This window comes from Mustela putorius, unplaced genomic scaffold, assembly GCF_011764305.1.
Source record: "Mustela putorius furo isolate JIRA1106 unplaced genomic scaffold, ASM1176430v1.1 tig00003976_pilon_pilon_pilon, whole genome shotgun sequence".
In the NCBI taxonomy this organism is placed as follows: domain Eukaryota; kingdom Metazoa; phylum Chordata; class Mammalia; order Carnivora; family Mustelidae; genus Mustela; species Mustela putorius.
Window position 1 is genome coordinate 1,410,091 of NW_025422118.1, and position 15,667 is coordinate 1,425,757.

General features: G+C 35.5%; 1 protein-coding gene across 3 annotated transcripts in view; it reads left to right on the forward strand.

Annotated features, from left to right (window-relative positions):
* KAT6A (lysine acetyltransferase 6A) overlaps positions 1-15,667 on the forward strand; it is a 109,910-nt gene that overhangs the window by 59,666 nt on the left and 34,577 nt on the right. For 2 of the 3 annotated variants that reach the window (XM_045070982.1, XM_045070983.1), the window contains 3 exons: positions 1,820-1,955; positions 3,309-3,625; positions 9,457-9,575. In XM_045070982.1, coding sequence (XP_044926917.1) covers positions 1,820-1,955; positions 3,309-3,625; positions 9,457-9,575 — 572 coding nt within the window. The remainder of the gene's footprint in view (positions 1-1,819; positions 1,956-3,308; positions 3,626-9,456; positions 9,576-15,667) is intronic. The other variant, XM_045070984.1, reaches the window with a different exon arrangement.

Consider the following 15,667-nt stretch of genomic DNA (forward strand, 5'->3'; position numbering starts at 1 on the left):
CTCTCCTGCTTTTGCCTTATCACAAATTCCATTTTTAACTCTGATTTTGTGACTTGCTAGGTTTCTTAAGTAAACCGCTTATAGGATATTTGATAATTTTCTTCTTGAAAAAAATTTTCCCGCAGGTGGAAAGGAATTGAACCTTAGGTATAGTCAAGTTATTTCACTTAGGATCCTACTTGAGTCCCTATTATGTCATTCTGTTGGTTGTTACCTTTTGAAAAGTCTTAGATTTATATGTACTGGAAGAATAAATTCCCCCTTTCCTACCTGGTCAAAAGGCCTTCTGAGAATCCTTCAAGATAAAGATTTTCTTAGGACTTCATTCCTGTGTATAGTGCCTACAAAAAAGTTTCATTGTAGCTTAAAACAGGAATCATTTTATTTTGAAGTAATTGCAGACTTAACCGAAAAGTAGCAAAAATATTGCAGCCATCACCAGCTTCTTCCAATGTTAACATCTTATAAAACCATAGTACAATTACTGAAACCAGGAAACTGATATTGATATGATACAGTTAACTAATCTGTAGACCTTATTTGAATTTGTGGTCCAGAATCCAGTCCTGGATTTCACATTGCATTTAATTGTCATATTTCCTTAGTCTCTTCCAGTCTGAATTACTTCTGTAAATTGTCTTTCCTGACCTTGACACTTTTGAAGCAGCTGGTCAGCTATTTTATTTTATTTTTAAATATTTTATTTATTTATTTGACAGAGATCACAAGTAGGCAGAGAGGCAGGCAGAGAGAGAGGAGGAAGCAGGCTCCCTGCTGAGGAGAGAGCCTCATGCCGGGCTCGATCTGAGGACCCTGGGATCATGACCTGAGCTGAAGGCAGAGGCTTTAACCCACTGAGCCACCCAGGCGCCCCTGGTCAGCTATTTTATAGAAAGTCCTTAAATTTGGGTTTGTCTGTTTCTTTATCATGATTAAACTAAGATTCCGAAGTTTGATAAGAACATCACAGAAGTGATATTGTACGCTTCTTAGTGTGTTGTAGTGTGGTGTATAGTATGAATATGTCTTATTACTGGTAATGTTAACTGTGATCGTTTGATTACTGTAGAAACCTAACCTTTAAGTTATTCTTTTCCCTCATTGTACTAACTTTAGCATCCATCAGTGATTCTTGTTTGCACTAATTTTACTTTGGTGTTTACATGATGATGGTTTTTTTGCTTCCATCATCCCTTCTGCATTTATTAATTGGAAATCTGCTATAAGGAAGAGATCGCTTTTCCCATTTATTTATTTGTCAATTGTATTATTCATGGCCTCATGGAATTTTATTTTATTCAATGGGTTATAATCCATTGATGTGATTATTTCTTTTCTTGCTCAGAATGACCCAGATTTGGCTATTGGGAGCTCTTTCAGGTTGGCTTCTGGGTCCTTATGACATGCCTTCCTCATCTTTTGAGCACTTCTCCATTTTCTGGGACTGTAAGATGCTCCAGGTTATCAGGTATTTTCCTTGGTCCAGTCCTGGGATCAGTTATTACTCCATGGAAGCCTGGCTTCTTTTCTTAAAGAATAGTAATTGGAAACTAATATCAGAGTGCCAGGGGTAGGCAGGGCTTTTTAACTTTTTAACTTCAACCATATGTGGGCTTCAGGATACTTCTGAATCTTTTCCATTTGTTTGTAGAATTTTGTGTATATATGTTTCTGTGTTTATTTTTCTAAGGGGCTTCCATCAGATTTTTAAATAGGAGTCCTTGACCTAAGAGAAGTTAAGAACTCCTCAAGTATCTCAGCTCTTTCTGTGCGTATCTGTGTCTGTTGTGCTTTATGTGGAATATTATTTTTTTTATAGGCATGTGGATATGTCAGATATGTCGACCTAGGAAAAAAGGACGGAAACTTCTACAGAAGAAGGCAGCACAGATAAAGCGGCGCTATGCTAACCCAATAGGACGTCCGAAAAACAGGTTAAAGAAACAAAACACGGTGTAAGTTGTACTTGTGGCAAGGTGAGGGGAGAAAAGGATAGGGTCTTCTCTCTAGTGTAGGAGTCACTTGTTTGCATTGTGAAAAAAATCTTGGTTGTTACAACTGGCACTTTATAAAGTAATAATAATGGCTATACTTAACTGAACTGTGCAGTAAAGTGCCAAGTTAGAATAAAGTCCCAAGTGCCTTACAGTGTGTTACTCATTTAATGTTCCCAACAACCAAATGAAGTGGTATTGCTGTTACTCTTACTTTTCGAAGGAAACAATTACTACATAGAAAGATTAACTTGCACAGTTTATAGTAAGTGTTGCACTGGGATTAAAACCCACAAGTAGTTTGGCACCAATGTCTAACTCTTAAATACTGCCTTATACTGCTGCTCTTATGTAAACAAGAAAGAAAAATTATTATAGCATTTCATAGATTCCTCTCCTGATGTGGTCTCAGTAGTTTATATTGTATGTACAAATCACTGGATAACTTTTGCTATTGCGGTCATAGCCAAGTCCCCTAACTATGTCTTGATCTAAAATAAAATAATGTGTTTTTCATCTGGAAAACTAGGAAACTGGGCTATGTCTGGAGGATATGGGGCAAGATTCAGTAGCTAACTCTTTTATTTATTTATTTTTTGGAGTGTCTATGGTAATTCCCTTTTGATGATTTGTAAGATATCTTTAAAATGTAAATCTGTATTCTTTTTTTTTTTTTAAACCCAACTTTTCTATACTTTAGACTGTCTTGAAGATAATAACTGAAAGGAATGGGCACTAGCAGCTTGAAATATACAGTACCAGTATTGTAGTTCATATTTTACATCTTAAATCAGGCTTTAATTTTTCTATAAGATGATCTTTTGATTACCGAGTTTCAGAGAGTAACCCATCCTTGTGTTTAGAGGTAAAAGTATAACTCTGAGTTGTTACAGAGATCATAGGACTTTATATCTGGAAGGGTCTTAATTGTTTTCTGGTCCAACTCTCATTTTATAGATGAAGACACTGGTGTTTAGACAGTGTGATTATTCTAAGGTGTACAGCTAAAAAGTGGCAAGAGTTATGACTTAAACATGCCTTCTGACTCCCAACCTTAGGATTCTTTTTGCTATAAAATACTAGACTTTTCAGAAATCTATTTCTGATAACAATATTACTTCTCATTTCTCTAATACTTATGGTTTATAGAATATTCTTGACAATATAGTTTTTTAAAATAAAGCTGTAGCTTATTTACTAATTACATGTTTATATTAAATAGAAAACTTAAAAAGTTTTCCTTTTTAATAGTTATCCTTTTCCCTGTTTGATTTCTTTTTCCTTTCTTTCTTTCTTTTTTTTTTTTTTTTAAAGATCAAAAGGTCCTTTCAGCAAAGTTCGGACTGGTCCAGGAAGGGGCCGGAAACGTAAAATCACCCTTTCCAGCCAATCAGCATCGTCATCAGAAGAAGGATATTTAGAGCGAATAGATGGCTTGGACTTCTGCAGAGATAGCAGTGTTCCCTTGAAGTTCAACAAGAAAACCAAAGGGCTCATCGATGGCCTTACCAAATTCTTCACCCCTTCTCCTGATGGGCGGAAACCTCGAGGGGAAGTGGTAGACTACTCTGAGCAATATAGAATCAGGAAAAAGGGCAACAGAAAATCGAGCACTTCAGATTGGCCCACAGGTAAAAGTTCACTTAGAAGCAGAATGTATTCCCAAAGTGTATTATTTGGAATAACACTAGTTATCTAGAATAGATTTATATTTGATTATTATCTATGGTATGGATTAAAAAATAAAGGTACTATTTAGATTAAAGTAAGGTGGTGACAATGGCAGGGATTGAGAGGCTGGAGATGAAATTGCAAGAATGGGCAAATAAGAGCTCCTAGTCAGAAGATGGTGTTTTTTCGTCTGTGGGTTGTTTGTTTGTTTGTTTGTTTTTTGGGTTTTTGTTTTGGTAGAATCACAAGGAATCTTCCTATGGAAGTTTTAGGTCTGACCTTAAATCAAGGATATCTTTACATTTCACAAGTTACAAAACAAATCATGTGGTGAGCATCATGATGCTTACTTTATTTCCAGAAGGAAATTGGAAAGTGTGTGGGTAGATAAAATGCTATTGACCTAAGTAAGCATAAAGAATAGACAAATATATGGGACGCCTGGGTGGCTCAGTTGGTTAAGCAGCTGCCTTCGGCTCAGGTCATGATCCCAGCGTCCTGGGATCGAGTCCCACATCGGGCTCCTTGCTCCGCAGGGAGCCTGCTTCTCCCTCTGACTCTGCCTTCCACTCTGTCTGCCTGTGCTCGCTCTCGCTCGCGCTCTCTCTCTGGCAAATAAATAAATAAAATCTTTAAAAAAAAAAAAAAAGAATAGACAAATATATATATGAGTATGATAAGATCATTGATTTTTCTACTTCAAATCATGGCAAATATAGTTGTAATATTTCATGAATTATACATTAAAAGAGAGGAAGAGAACTATAACTTCAGACCATTTACTTATGTATCAGGCTAACCTTCCTAGTTTTCATTTATTTATTTAAAATTCTGTTTATTGAAACTAAAAAACAAAAAAATAATTCACCCATTTCTCTTACCCTCTACCTCCCAGCTTTCTTCTGGCAAACCACCAATCTGTTCTCTGTATCTATGAGTTTGGTGTGTATGTGTGTGTGTATGTATGTATGTAATTTATGCTAAATAATATCATATACCTACACCACAGTTTCTTTAATCCCTTGATGCATTAGGTTATTTCCATATCTTGACTATTGTAGATAATGCTACAGCGAACATGGGGTGTATATATCTTTCCAAATGAATTTTTTGTGTTCTTTGGGTACATACCCAGAAGTGGACTTGCTGGATTATATGGCAGTTCTATTTTTAATTTTTTGAGGAACCTCTGTACTGTTTTCCATACTGGCTGCACCAATATACATTCCCACCAACAATGTACAGAGGTTCCCTTTTCTCCACATTCTCACCAACATTTTTAAGTTCTAGTCTTTTTGATAATAGCCATCCTGATGGATGTGAGGTGATACCTCCTTATGTTTTTGATTTGGATTTCACTGTTGATTAATGATGTACAGCATTTTTCACGTACCTGTGGCCCATTTTTATGCCTTTGTTGGGAAAATTTCTGTTCATATCTTCTGCCCATTTTGAAGTGGATTGTTTCTGTAGGTTTTTTTTTTTAATGGGGTTGGGAAGAGAGTGAGAGAACGTGCATGGGAGTGGGGAAGCAGACGGAGAGAGAGATTCTTAAGCAAGCTCCATGGCCAGCACAGAGCCCATCACAGGGCTGGATCTCACAACCCTGAGGTCTTGACCTGAGCTGAAATCAAGAGTCAGAGACTTAACCAACTGAGCCACCCGGGCATTACCTGGGTTGTTTGCTTTTTTGCTATTGAGTGGAATGAGTTCTTTGTATATTTTGGATGTTGACCCCTTATTGGATATATGATTTGTGAATATCTTCTTACATTCAGTAGGTTGCCTTTTTATTTTGCTGTTGGTTTCCTTTGCTCTGCAGAAACTTTTTAGTTTGTTATAGTCCCCCTTGTTTGGTTTGGCTTTTGTTGCTTTTGGTTTTGGTATCAGATTTTAAAAATGATTGTCAAAAATTATGTTAAGGAGATTACCACCTATGTTTTCTTTTAGGAGTTGTACAGTTTCAGGTTTTAAATTCAGGTCTTTAATCTATTTTGAGTAACTTGGTATAAGAGAGTTGTGTAGTTTCATTCTTTCACATGTGGTTGTCCAGTTTTCCCATACTGTTTATCGAAAAGGCAGTCTTTTCCCCTGTTGTATGTTCTTGGCTCTTTTGTTGTAATTAATTGACTATATATGCATGGGTTTATTCACAGGCATTCAGTTCTATTGCACTGATCTTTGTGTCTTTTTTTTTTCTTTTTTTAAGATTTTATTTATTTATTTGAGAGAGAAAGAGAGCATGAGAGGAGAAAGGTCAGTGGGAGAAGCAGCCTGATGTGGGGCTTGATCCCAGGACTCCAGGATAATGACCTGGAAGGTAGTTACTTAACCAACTGAGCCACCCAGATGCCCCTCTGTGTCTGTTTTTATGCCAATACCATACTGTTTTAATAACTATAGATTTGTAATATAGTTTGAAATCAGGGAGTGTTAGTGTTTTGTCCTTTTTTTCTCAAGATTGCTTTGGCTATTTGGGTTCTTTGGTTGCATACACATTTTTAGGATTTTTTTCTTTCCATTTTTGTGAAAAATGCCATTAGAATTTTGTTGCGGATTGCATTGAATCTGTAGATGGCTTTAGGTACTGTGGACATTTTAACAGTATTCTTCCAACCCATGAGCATGCAACATCTCTCCATTTATTTGTGTCTTTAATTTCTTTCATTAATGTCATGTATGTGTGTGTGTACACACACACACAGTGTTTTGTCTTCAGTGTACAGGTGTTTCACCTGCTTGGTTAAATTTATTCCTAGGTATTTTACTCATTTTGATGCAATTATAAATGGGATTGTTTTCGTAATTTCTTTTTCGGTATCTGGTAGTTTGTTATTAGTGTATAGAAACAATTCAGATTTTTGTGTTTTGATTTTGTATCTTTCAAGCTTACTGAATTCATTTATTCTAAGTTTTTTGGTGGAGTATTTAGGGTTTTCTCTGTGTATTATGTCATCTGCAAATAGGGATGAGAGTTTCACTTCTTCTTTTCCAACTTGGATATCTTTTATTTTTTCCTTGCCTAATTGCTCTAGCTAGAACTTTCAGACTTATGTTGAATAAAAGTAGTGAGAATAGGTAGCCTTGTCTTATTCCTGATCTTAGAGGAAACTAGCTCTCAGCTTTTTACCATTGAGTATGATGTTAGCTGTGGGCTTGTCATATATGACCTTTATTATGTTGTGGTATGTTCTCTCTATACCTGGCTTGTTGAGAGTTTTTAATCATAAATGGATTTGAATTTTGTCAAATGCCTTTTCTGCATATCTTGAAATGATCATATATCTGACTTTTATCTTTCTTTTTGTTATTATGGTATATCAGCTGATTTGTGGATATTGAACCATCCTTGAAGCTCTGGAATAAATCCTGTTTGATCATGGCATATGACCCTTTTACTGTATTGCTGAAATCAGTTTGCTAATACTTTGTTGAGGATTTTTGTATCTGTGTTCGTTGGGGATATCGACCTGTAATTTTCTTTTCTTTATCTTTGACTGGCTTGGGTAATGGTGGCCTCATAAAATGGGCTTGAAAGAGTTCCGCCTTTTTTTTTTTTTTCTTAAAGAGTTTGAGAAGGATTGGTACTAAAGTGTTTTTTGAATATTTGGTGGAATTCACCAGCAAAGCTTTTGTTTGTTGGGAAGTTTTTGATCATTGATTTAGTCTCCTTAATAGTAATTGGTCTGTTCATATTTTCTGTTTCATCATGATTCAGTCTTGGTAAGTTGTATGTTTGTAGATATTTATCCATTTCTTCTAGATGTCCAGGTTTTTGGGGTATAATTATTCATAGTAGTAGTCCTCTGTGATTTTTGTATTTCTGTGTTACCAGGTGTAACAACCCTCTTTTTATTCATTTCATACTTACGTTTCAGGCTAGTTCCCTAGTTTTCAAAGTAGAAAAGATCTGTAGAGAAGACTTAATAGTGTAGCAGGTAATTCAAGTCAGAGGAGAGAAATTTTCATTAACTGTTTTGATCATTAAAATTTAAACTAGTCTCATTGCTCTTTAGTGCCTTGAGTTTACAGACTTAACCCTGTGAAGGAAGTAGAAAAGTGTCTGAGGAAAGTAGAAGAATGAGAATGGACTCCTTTGGATCACAAGGGTCAAAGATAGAGTATCTCATATACTGCAAGAGAATTTCTTAAAGTTGATAGTTCTGCTTTTCTTATCAGTGGTTGTATTCACTGCTTCTTCATTCCTGCTTATATAGGAATAAGCAGATTGATTGGTCCAGCACAGGAGAAGAAATTCTCATCATTGTCAGGTCCCCCTTTTTATGCTGTATTTATTGGCTTTTCACCAGAGTGGCAATCAACTAATTACTGTGTAAGCACTTAAGTACTTTTCATGACTTTGTCAGTCATGTACACTGTAGCTCCAGTCTGAGTACATTTATCTAAGAAAATATGCAAGCCATTTAGGTCGGACTTAGGAGGAAAGAATCAAAAGCAGATCCTAGTGTGAAAGGCATTTTTGAATTAACTGTTTCACTGGAGATGGATTATTACTAGAATATCCTGGAAAGTTTTAGAACTAGAAGTTATTAGAGAATATTGGTAAAGTATATGGAGAATCATTATTGACTTTTTGCATTTGTGTGAATTTTTGCTGTAATTGGCTTTGTAAATTTCTTTATGAATTGTAGAGTTTAAGGGACAGTCTGTACCATCTGACAGAATGCTCTTGAATGCTCTACTAAATCTGTGCCTGCATCCATCTGTGTCATGCACTAGGGGGCATTAAAGTGACATAATATCTTCAGATCCATATTTTTCAATTTAGGAGTGGTTTCAGCAGTGAGTCCTTGTCCTTATTCTTCTTATACTAAGTGAATAACAGACAGCCTATATGTCTATTTAATTTCAAAGGAACTGTTATGAATTGATCTTTTCTGCCGTGCTTATATAAATAGGAAATTAGTCCATCAGCTGTGTCATCTTCAAGTGCGGAAGATAATGATCTACATAGTCCCCTAATACTCCTTTCATGAATTTCCTTCCCCATGTGAGGAAGATACATCATTTACTGAATGATTATTATAATTTCTCATACTTACCCAGAGGATTATCATCTGTGATCTTCAGATTGTGGAGTTTTGTTTATTTAAAAGGGAACCCAGAATATGAGGGGAGTATGGTAGCTGTTTTGAAGGTTATCTTTTTGCTGAGATTAAGAATGTACTGACTGGCATTAGGAAGATCATAAGACCGTTAAGATTTATAAAAGGGACAAATATTCCATGTTTTGGTACCATGTGATGAAAATCATGTCCTGCTGTAACATACACTTTTTCCATACTACCAAAGAAGGAAAAAGCAATATTTGAATATTGATATATTAAATTCATACTAAAATTTTTATGTTCATATTACTTCATAGTTTCATATTCCTTAGACCTTTTTCCTGTTCTGCTTTTGTGTAATTATTCTTTTAAGTTTTTATTTAAATTACAGTTAACATACACAGTATAATATTGTGTTTGCTTCAGGTGTATGGTATAGTGTTTCAGCACTTCACATCACCTGATGCTCATCAAACTTTTACATATATTATAATATATAATTGTATATATTATATATTTGTATATATTATATGTATGTATATGTTATAGAAATGTATGTATTATATACTAAAATACAATCTTTCCAGTTGTCAGTTTATTGCTATCTTCTTATAAAAATAATATCAAGGTCTTCAACCTGAAAGGCTTTTGAAATTTTTTCTAGTCCATTTATTAAACTAAGGGTAATATTGATAACATGTGAGCTCTTTTTTTATGTGCAGACAATCAGGATGGCTGGGATGGCAAACAAGAAAGTGAGGAACGGCTTTTTGGGAGCCAGGAAATCATGACTGAGAAAGATATGGAATTATTTCGTGATATCCAAGAACAAGCACTGCAGGTAAAGTTGGATATTCAGATTGGACAAATAATATGGTCCTGGACAAGAAACAGGATTAATTTATCCTGGGGTAAAGCAGTAACAGCAATTCATTTATCTGTCTGATCTGCAAATAGATGTCGTTTGTCTGTGTACATAGTTCTGCTTGTTAACATACTCCTTTTAAACCCATTATGACTGCTTTGGTTTTGCAGATAAACTGGTTTCCTTTGGCTATCAGCATTTTTTTTTTTAAAATAAAGATTTTATTTCTTTATTTGAGAGAGAGAGAAAGAGCACGCACACATGAACACAAGCCAGGGGAGGGGCAGAGGGAGATGGAGAAGCAGAAGACCCCCTGAGCAGGGAGCACAATGTGGGGCTTGCTCCCAGGACCCCACGATCATGAACTGAGCTGAGGGCAGATGCTCAACCGACTGAGTCATCCAGGTGCCCATTGACTACCGTATGAAATGAGTTTGGTTTATTTATTTTCTCTCTTATGTATGAAAAAGAGTTTGGGATTTGACCAACCAAAAAACAAAACCACACTTTTTTCAAGTGATAAAACACCCATATTCATTACTGCTAGAAATATTTACTAAATGATTTTCCCTTAATCCTTTGGGACATGTAGCAAGATATGAATGTATAGACGGAGAACCTTCAGATGCTGAAGATGCCAAAGTGAATGATAGGATTCCTTTTCTCAAGCATAGTCTAGGAGAGACTTGTAAGTAAATAATTTCATTCATGTGGAAGGTTTAAGTATAGGATACATGGTGTTTGAGAGAATAAGGAACAAGCATCTACTTGTGCCTGGGCATTGAGGGAAAATACTATATGAGCTGGTCTTAAAGAATTTGTACTAGTTTATCACATGAAAAGGAATGGGGTCCCATATAATCAGAAGGAAAAGAAGCATGAAGACTTGAAAATGGGGGAAAACATGCTTAATTGTTGGAATAAATAAATTTTCACATAGGATAAAGAATATTAGGTAGAAATAGTAAGAGATGAGATTGGAAAAGCACAAGGGCTAGATCGTAAAGGCTCTTCCTAGATCATGTTCGTTTATCCTGTATCTTTTTTTTCTTTGCCACCAACTCATTATGTTAGCCAAGTTGAGTTCTATCTTGTCTTGAAAGTTAGAGTTTATAAGGCTGATGCTGGGGATTCCTATTGTATAGGTGACACTCCTTGGATTAAGAAACCCATTTGTGAACAGATTGTCTTTGTTGGTCACTATGCAAGTATTTTTGAAAAATAAAAACAGTATAAATAGCAAACATTTGCTGAGCATTCTACCATCTTATGATTTAACAAAGTATTGGCTTTGAGTCACCTAGATTTTGGTTCAGTTTGTGGTTTGTCATTTACTGACTTGTACTTTGGGCAGGTTGTTTAACCTTGGAAGGTACATTTCTTTTCTTACCAATGAGAAAAATGGTATTATAGATATTATAGTAGAAATTTACATGGAGCTCAGTGGGAATTCAAAGGAGGAGGTAGTTGTTCTTTTTTGAGGAACTTTTTTTTCTAAGTTGCCGACATAATGGTAATGCCCTTTTACTCCTACTCATTTGTGCATATTTCCTAAAAATGAAGATGTTCTTGCACATGATCATAGTATGATCGTCAAATGGGGAATTAACACAGATAAATTGTATTATCCAATCTGAAGATTTTATTCAAATTTTGTCAGTTGTACCAGTAATGTTCTTTTATGGCAGTGTTCTTTTATCCAGTCTAGAATGTTCTTTTTCCAGTCTAGAATCATGTGTTTTAACCGTCATAGTCTGGAGCAGTTCTTTGGTCTTTATCTTCCATGATTTTGACATTTTTGAAGTACACAGGTCATTTATTTCAGAGACTGTCCATCACTTTGAGCTTGTTTTTTGTTCCACCATGATTAGAATCAGTTGATCCACTTCTGGCAGAAATACTGTAGAGGTGATGTGTCCTCTGTGCGTGATGTCGGGAGGTATGTAGTATTTGTGTGTCCTGTTACTCAGTGATGTTAACTCTGAACCCTTTGTTAAGCTGGAATTTTTTCTCTGTTAAATTATTTTCCTTTTGTAAGTATCTTCTGGCAATACATTTGAAACCACGTAATACCCTGTTTCTCATCAAACTTCTACCTGCTGGATTTAATACCCAGTGGTGATTCTTGCCTGAAACTATTACTCTGTTGGTTGCTAAACAGATGATTTTCTAATTCCATAATTTCTTTCATAAAGTTTACTAATTGGTAGTCTGCTGTAAGGAAGAGCCTTTTTTCTTCCCATTTATTTTATTCATTCCCTTTAGATTTGAAGATTTTTATTTAATGAATTATGATTTGTTGGTGTTATTTATTTTGATGCTGACATTGTTCCAGATTTGGGCAGGAGAGATTCTTCAGGCCAGCAGCTGTGTCCTTTTGACATGTCCAATTTATTCAACTCTTTTTAAAAGTTGGATGTAATTGACATAAAACATTGTTAGTTTCAGCTATGCAACCTAATGATTCAATATTTGTGTATATCATCATCCTTCCTTCTGACCACAGTGATAGTGTCTTGGCTCTTACTGTTCTAGCTGTAGACACAGCTATTTCTCTAAGGCATCTTGGTTTCTTTTAATGGGGAGTGGGAATAAATGGCATTTTTGTCCTTTTACTTGCTCAGGTCCAAAGGAGATATCTTGATTTTCTCTCTCTCTTTCTATTTTATACTCTGTATTTAGTCCATCAGTAACTTCTAATAGTTCCACCTTCAAAATATATCCAGAATATGACTACTACTACTGATTATTTCTACCTTTACTATCTTAGTCCAAGCCACCATTATCTCTTGATTGGGCTGTTGTAATATCCCTAATCTCCCTGCTTGTACTTTTGTCCCTCACCCGATTCTTTAGTCTGTATTCTTTATACAGGGGCCAGAGTAAATATTTTCCAACTTAAGTTGGGTCATATCACTCCTCTGCACAGAAAACCTTTAATATCTTTCAGTCTTGTTTAGAATTTTTAGTACATGCACTGCTGAAGCAAGCACTTGCTTAGAATTCTTAACAACCAAAGTCTTTATCCTTATTATTAAGACTGTAGCATTTCATGGCTGCCTTTTTCTTTGGCTACTCCCCTTGTTCTGGCCCTTTTTCACTTGTCTCCAGCCACAGGACTTCTCTTTCTCAGACACACCGGGCACCCTCCTGTCTTGGAGGCTTTGTACTTACTGCTCCCTCTGTCTGGATTGCTCTTTCTTTAGTCTAGATGTCTGGTTGGCAGGAGTTAGAATGGTAGCGTGTGAAGAGAAAGATTGACTACAAAGAGTTAAAAGGGATGCTGAGCCTTGCTGAGGCCCAGTGGAGACGATATAAATTTGTATCAACAGTAATCTAGTTAACTGTGTGTTTTCCAGCATTTTATTAAACTTGTGGTTGTCCCTGTGTATATCTGGCAGTGAGAATATAAACAGCTAGACTTTTGAATTCTAACTTGTGCTTATTTTCATTGGCAGTGAACTAAAATTCTTATGGTGGTGGTATTTCTCCATGAGATTCTTTCATTAGTATTCATGTGCCTGGCATGGTGTGAGAGCTGTAGGGTGAACAAAAAGACATAGACTTTATTTTCATGATGCTTTCAGTTTTATGAGCGAGACAATAAAACAATAAGCAGTCATAAATAAACAGTCATATAAATAAATCTTCAATTACAAACTGATAGGTAGTAGGAAGAAAATAAGAATTCATCAAGAGATTATAACAGGGGCTTCCTGATCTGGATTGCTGGAGGTTGGGATTCCTCTCTTAAGGAAGTAATAATTTACACAGAGACCTAAAAGATGAGTAGAAGTTCAGCAGGTCAAAGTGCTAGAGAGAAGAATGTTTCAGACATAAGGGGACTGCCTGTGTAAATGTTTTGAGACATACAAGAACTTGGTAAATTTGAGGAACTGTAAGGAGACCAGTATAACTTTAATACAATGAATAAAAGAGTCACACAGGATGAAGCTAGAGTATAACTTTAATACAATGAATAAAAGAGTCACACAGGATGAAGCTAGAGAGGTAGGCTGAGGACATAAATGAGGATTTGGCTTTTTATTGTAGTAGGAAACCAATGAATGATTTTTAGCAAAGAAATATAGCAAAGTCCGATTTGCATTAAATTTTTCTTTTCCTGGCCACTATATGAAGAATGGATTAGAATTAGGCAAGAGTGGAATACAGAAACCCTACTTAGAGGTTTTTTAAATGATTCAAATAAAAGAAGCCACTTAGACTAGAGGCGGCAGTGGAAATGGGAGAGAAGTGGACAGATTCAGAATATATTCTAGAGATGGAATCAGCAGAACTTGGTGATAGATTTGATATATTTTTTTAAGATTTTATTTATTTATTTGACAGAGAGAGAGATCACAAATAGGCAGAGAGACAGAGAGAGAGATGAGGAGAAGCAGGCTCCCTGCTGAGCAGAGAGCCCTATGCGGGACTCGATCCCAGGCCCCTGGGATCATGACCTGAGCCGAAGGTAGAGGCTTAACCCACTGAGCCACCCAGGCGCCCCTAGATTTGATATGTTTGAAGGAGCAAGAGACACCAGGGTTGACTCCCAGGTTCTCTGACTTCAGTCGGTTGAGGCTGATTGGGAAAGTTACCATTGGTTAGATTATATGATGTTTTGAAAATATTTTTAAAGATAATGCATGAAGAAACTTTTGAGAGACTAGATATGGCTTAGTAGAAGCTCGCTCAAAGTTTGTTTCAGAAATATTGCAGGGAGATTACAGGGTCTTAGGTGATCTTACAGTTGTACTAGTAAAAGATAAGTGATACAGGAATTAAGTTTGGAATTCATCTAACCAACAACCTATCATTTATTGCATGCCATTTTGGTTCTAGGCACTGTGATAGGTGTAGAGGCTATGAGTAAGATACAGTTTTTATTCTCATAGAGCTTACAGTCTAGTAAGAAATGTGCCAAGAAAAGCAAATCAGTGTTTGCTTATAGTGATTTTATTGAGTAATTAAGTTTTGTATGGTGTGTTATCTAATTGAGTTAAGAATTATTTTTTTTAACTTTTGTTTTTTCATATTCTTTCTTTTTTTTTCTTTTAAGATTTTTATTTATTTATTTGACAGAGATCACAAGTAGGCAGAGAGGCAGGCAGAGAGAGAGAGAGGGGGAAGCAGGCTTCCCGCCTAGCAGAGAGCCCGATGCAGGATCTGAGCCAAAGGCAGAGGCTTTAACCAGCTGAGTCATCCAGGCACCTCTGAGTCAAGAATTATTGAAATGTTTATTAAGGAACATCTATTAATTGGTTTTGATTTTTTTTTAAATTTCAGGAGTAAGAATATCATTTATCTGGTACTATATTTCTTTATTAGCTGTACAATGAATACATTCACTAAAAGCACCACCTCTGAAAAGAAAAATAGAAGTATGAGAAATTAGTAGTATAGGCTTTTGTTTTGGAGTTTTTTTCCAGCAGTAATCTTGCGGGCCTGGAGGAAATGGTTTTTCTTAAAAGTTCCATCACCATCATTTTTTTTTTTTTTTAAAGTGGGAAACATGTTTATTAACATTCAAACTCCCTTCATACAATGCCATATAAAAATTCTCAGCATTTTGATTATACATAAGTCTATATTTTCTACATAGTTATAATGTTTAATTTAGCTTTTCATAATACATTGTTTACATCATTAGTTCTGTTAAACATAAGCAGTTATTTTCAAATCCAATACTTGAACAATTTGCTCTGTACATAGTTGAGCAGGGCTAATTAGCACAAGATGCTTTTTGTTAAGAGCTATATGATCTGAGTATTAATAGTTGCTGAAGTTTGGTATTTTTATACAGCATTTTCTTTTTGTTTTGATCATAACACAAAACCCTTAAGGATACTGAAATTCAGTAAGTAAAGTTCAGTAAGTAAAGTTCCATCACCAGAAAGAAGCATTTGTATTCAGCTCATTCCATTGGAACATAATAGCCTTTTTGAAATATATACAATGATTTTTACAAAAATATCAGCAAACAGCATGTTGTATTTCCATACTAATTTTAATGCTTTTTAATTCAAGAATTTGATTGCTTTTTTTTTTTTTCTTGGTATGGTTGT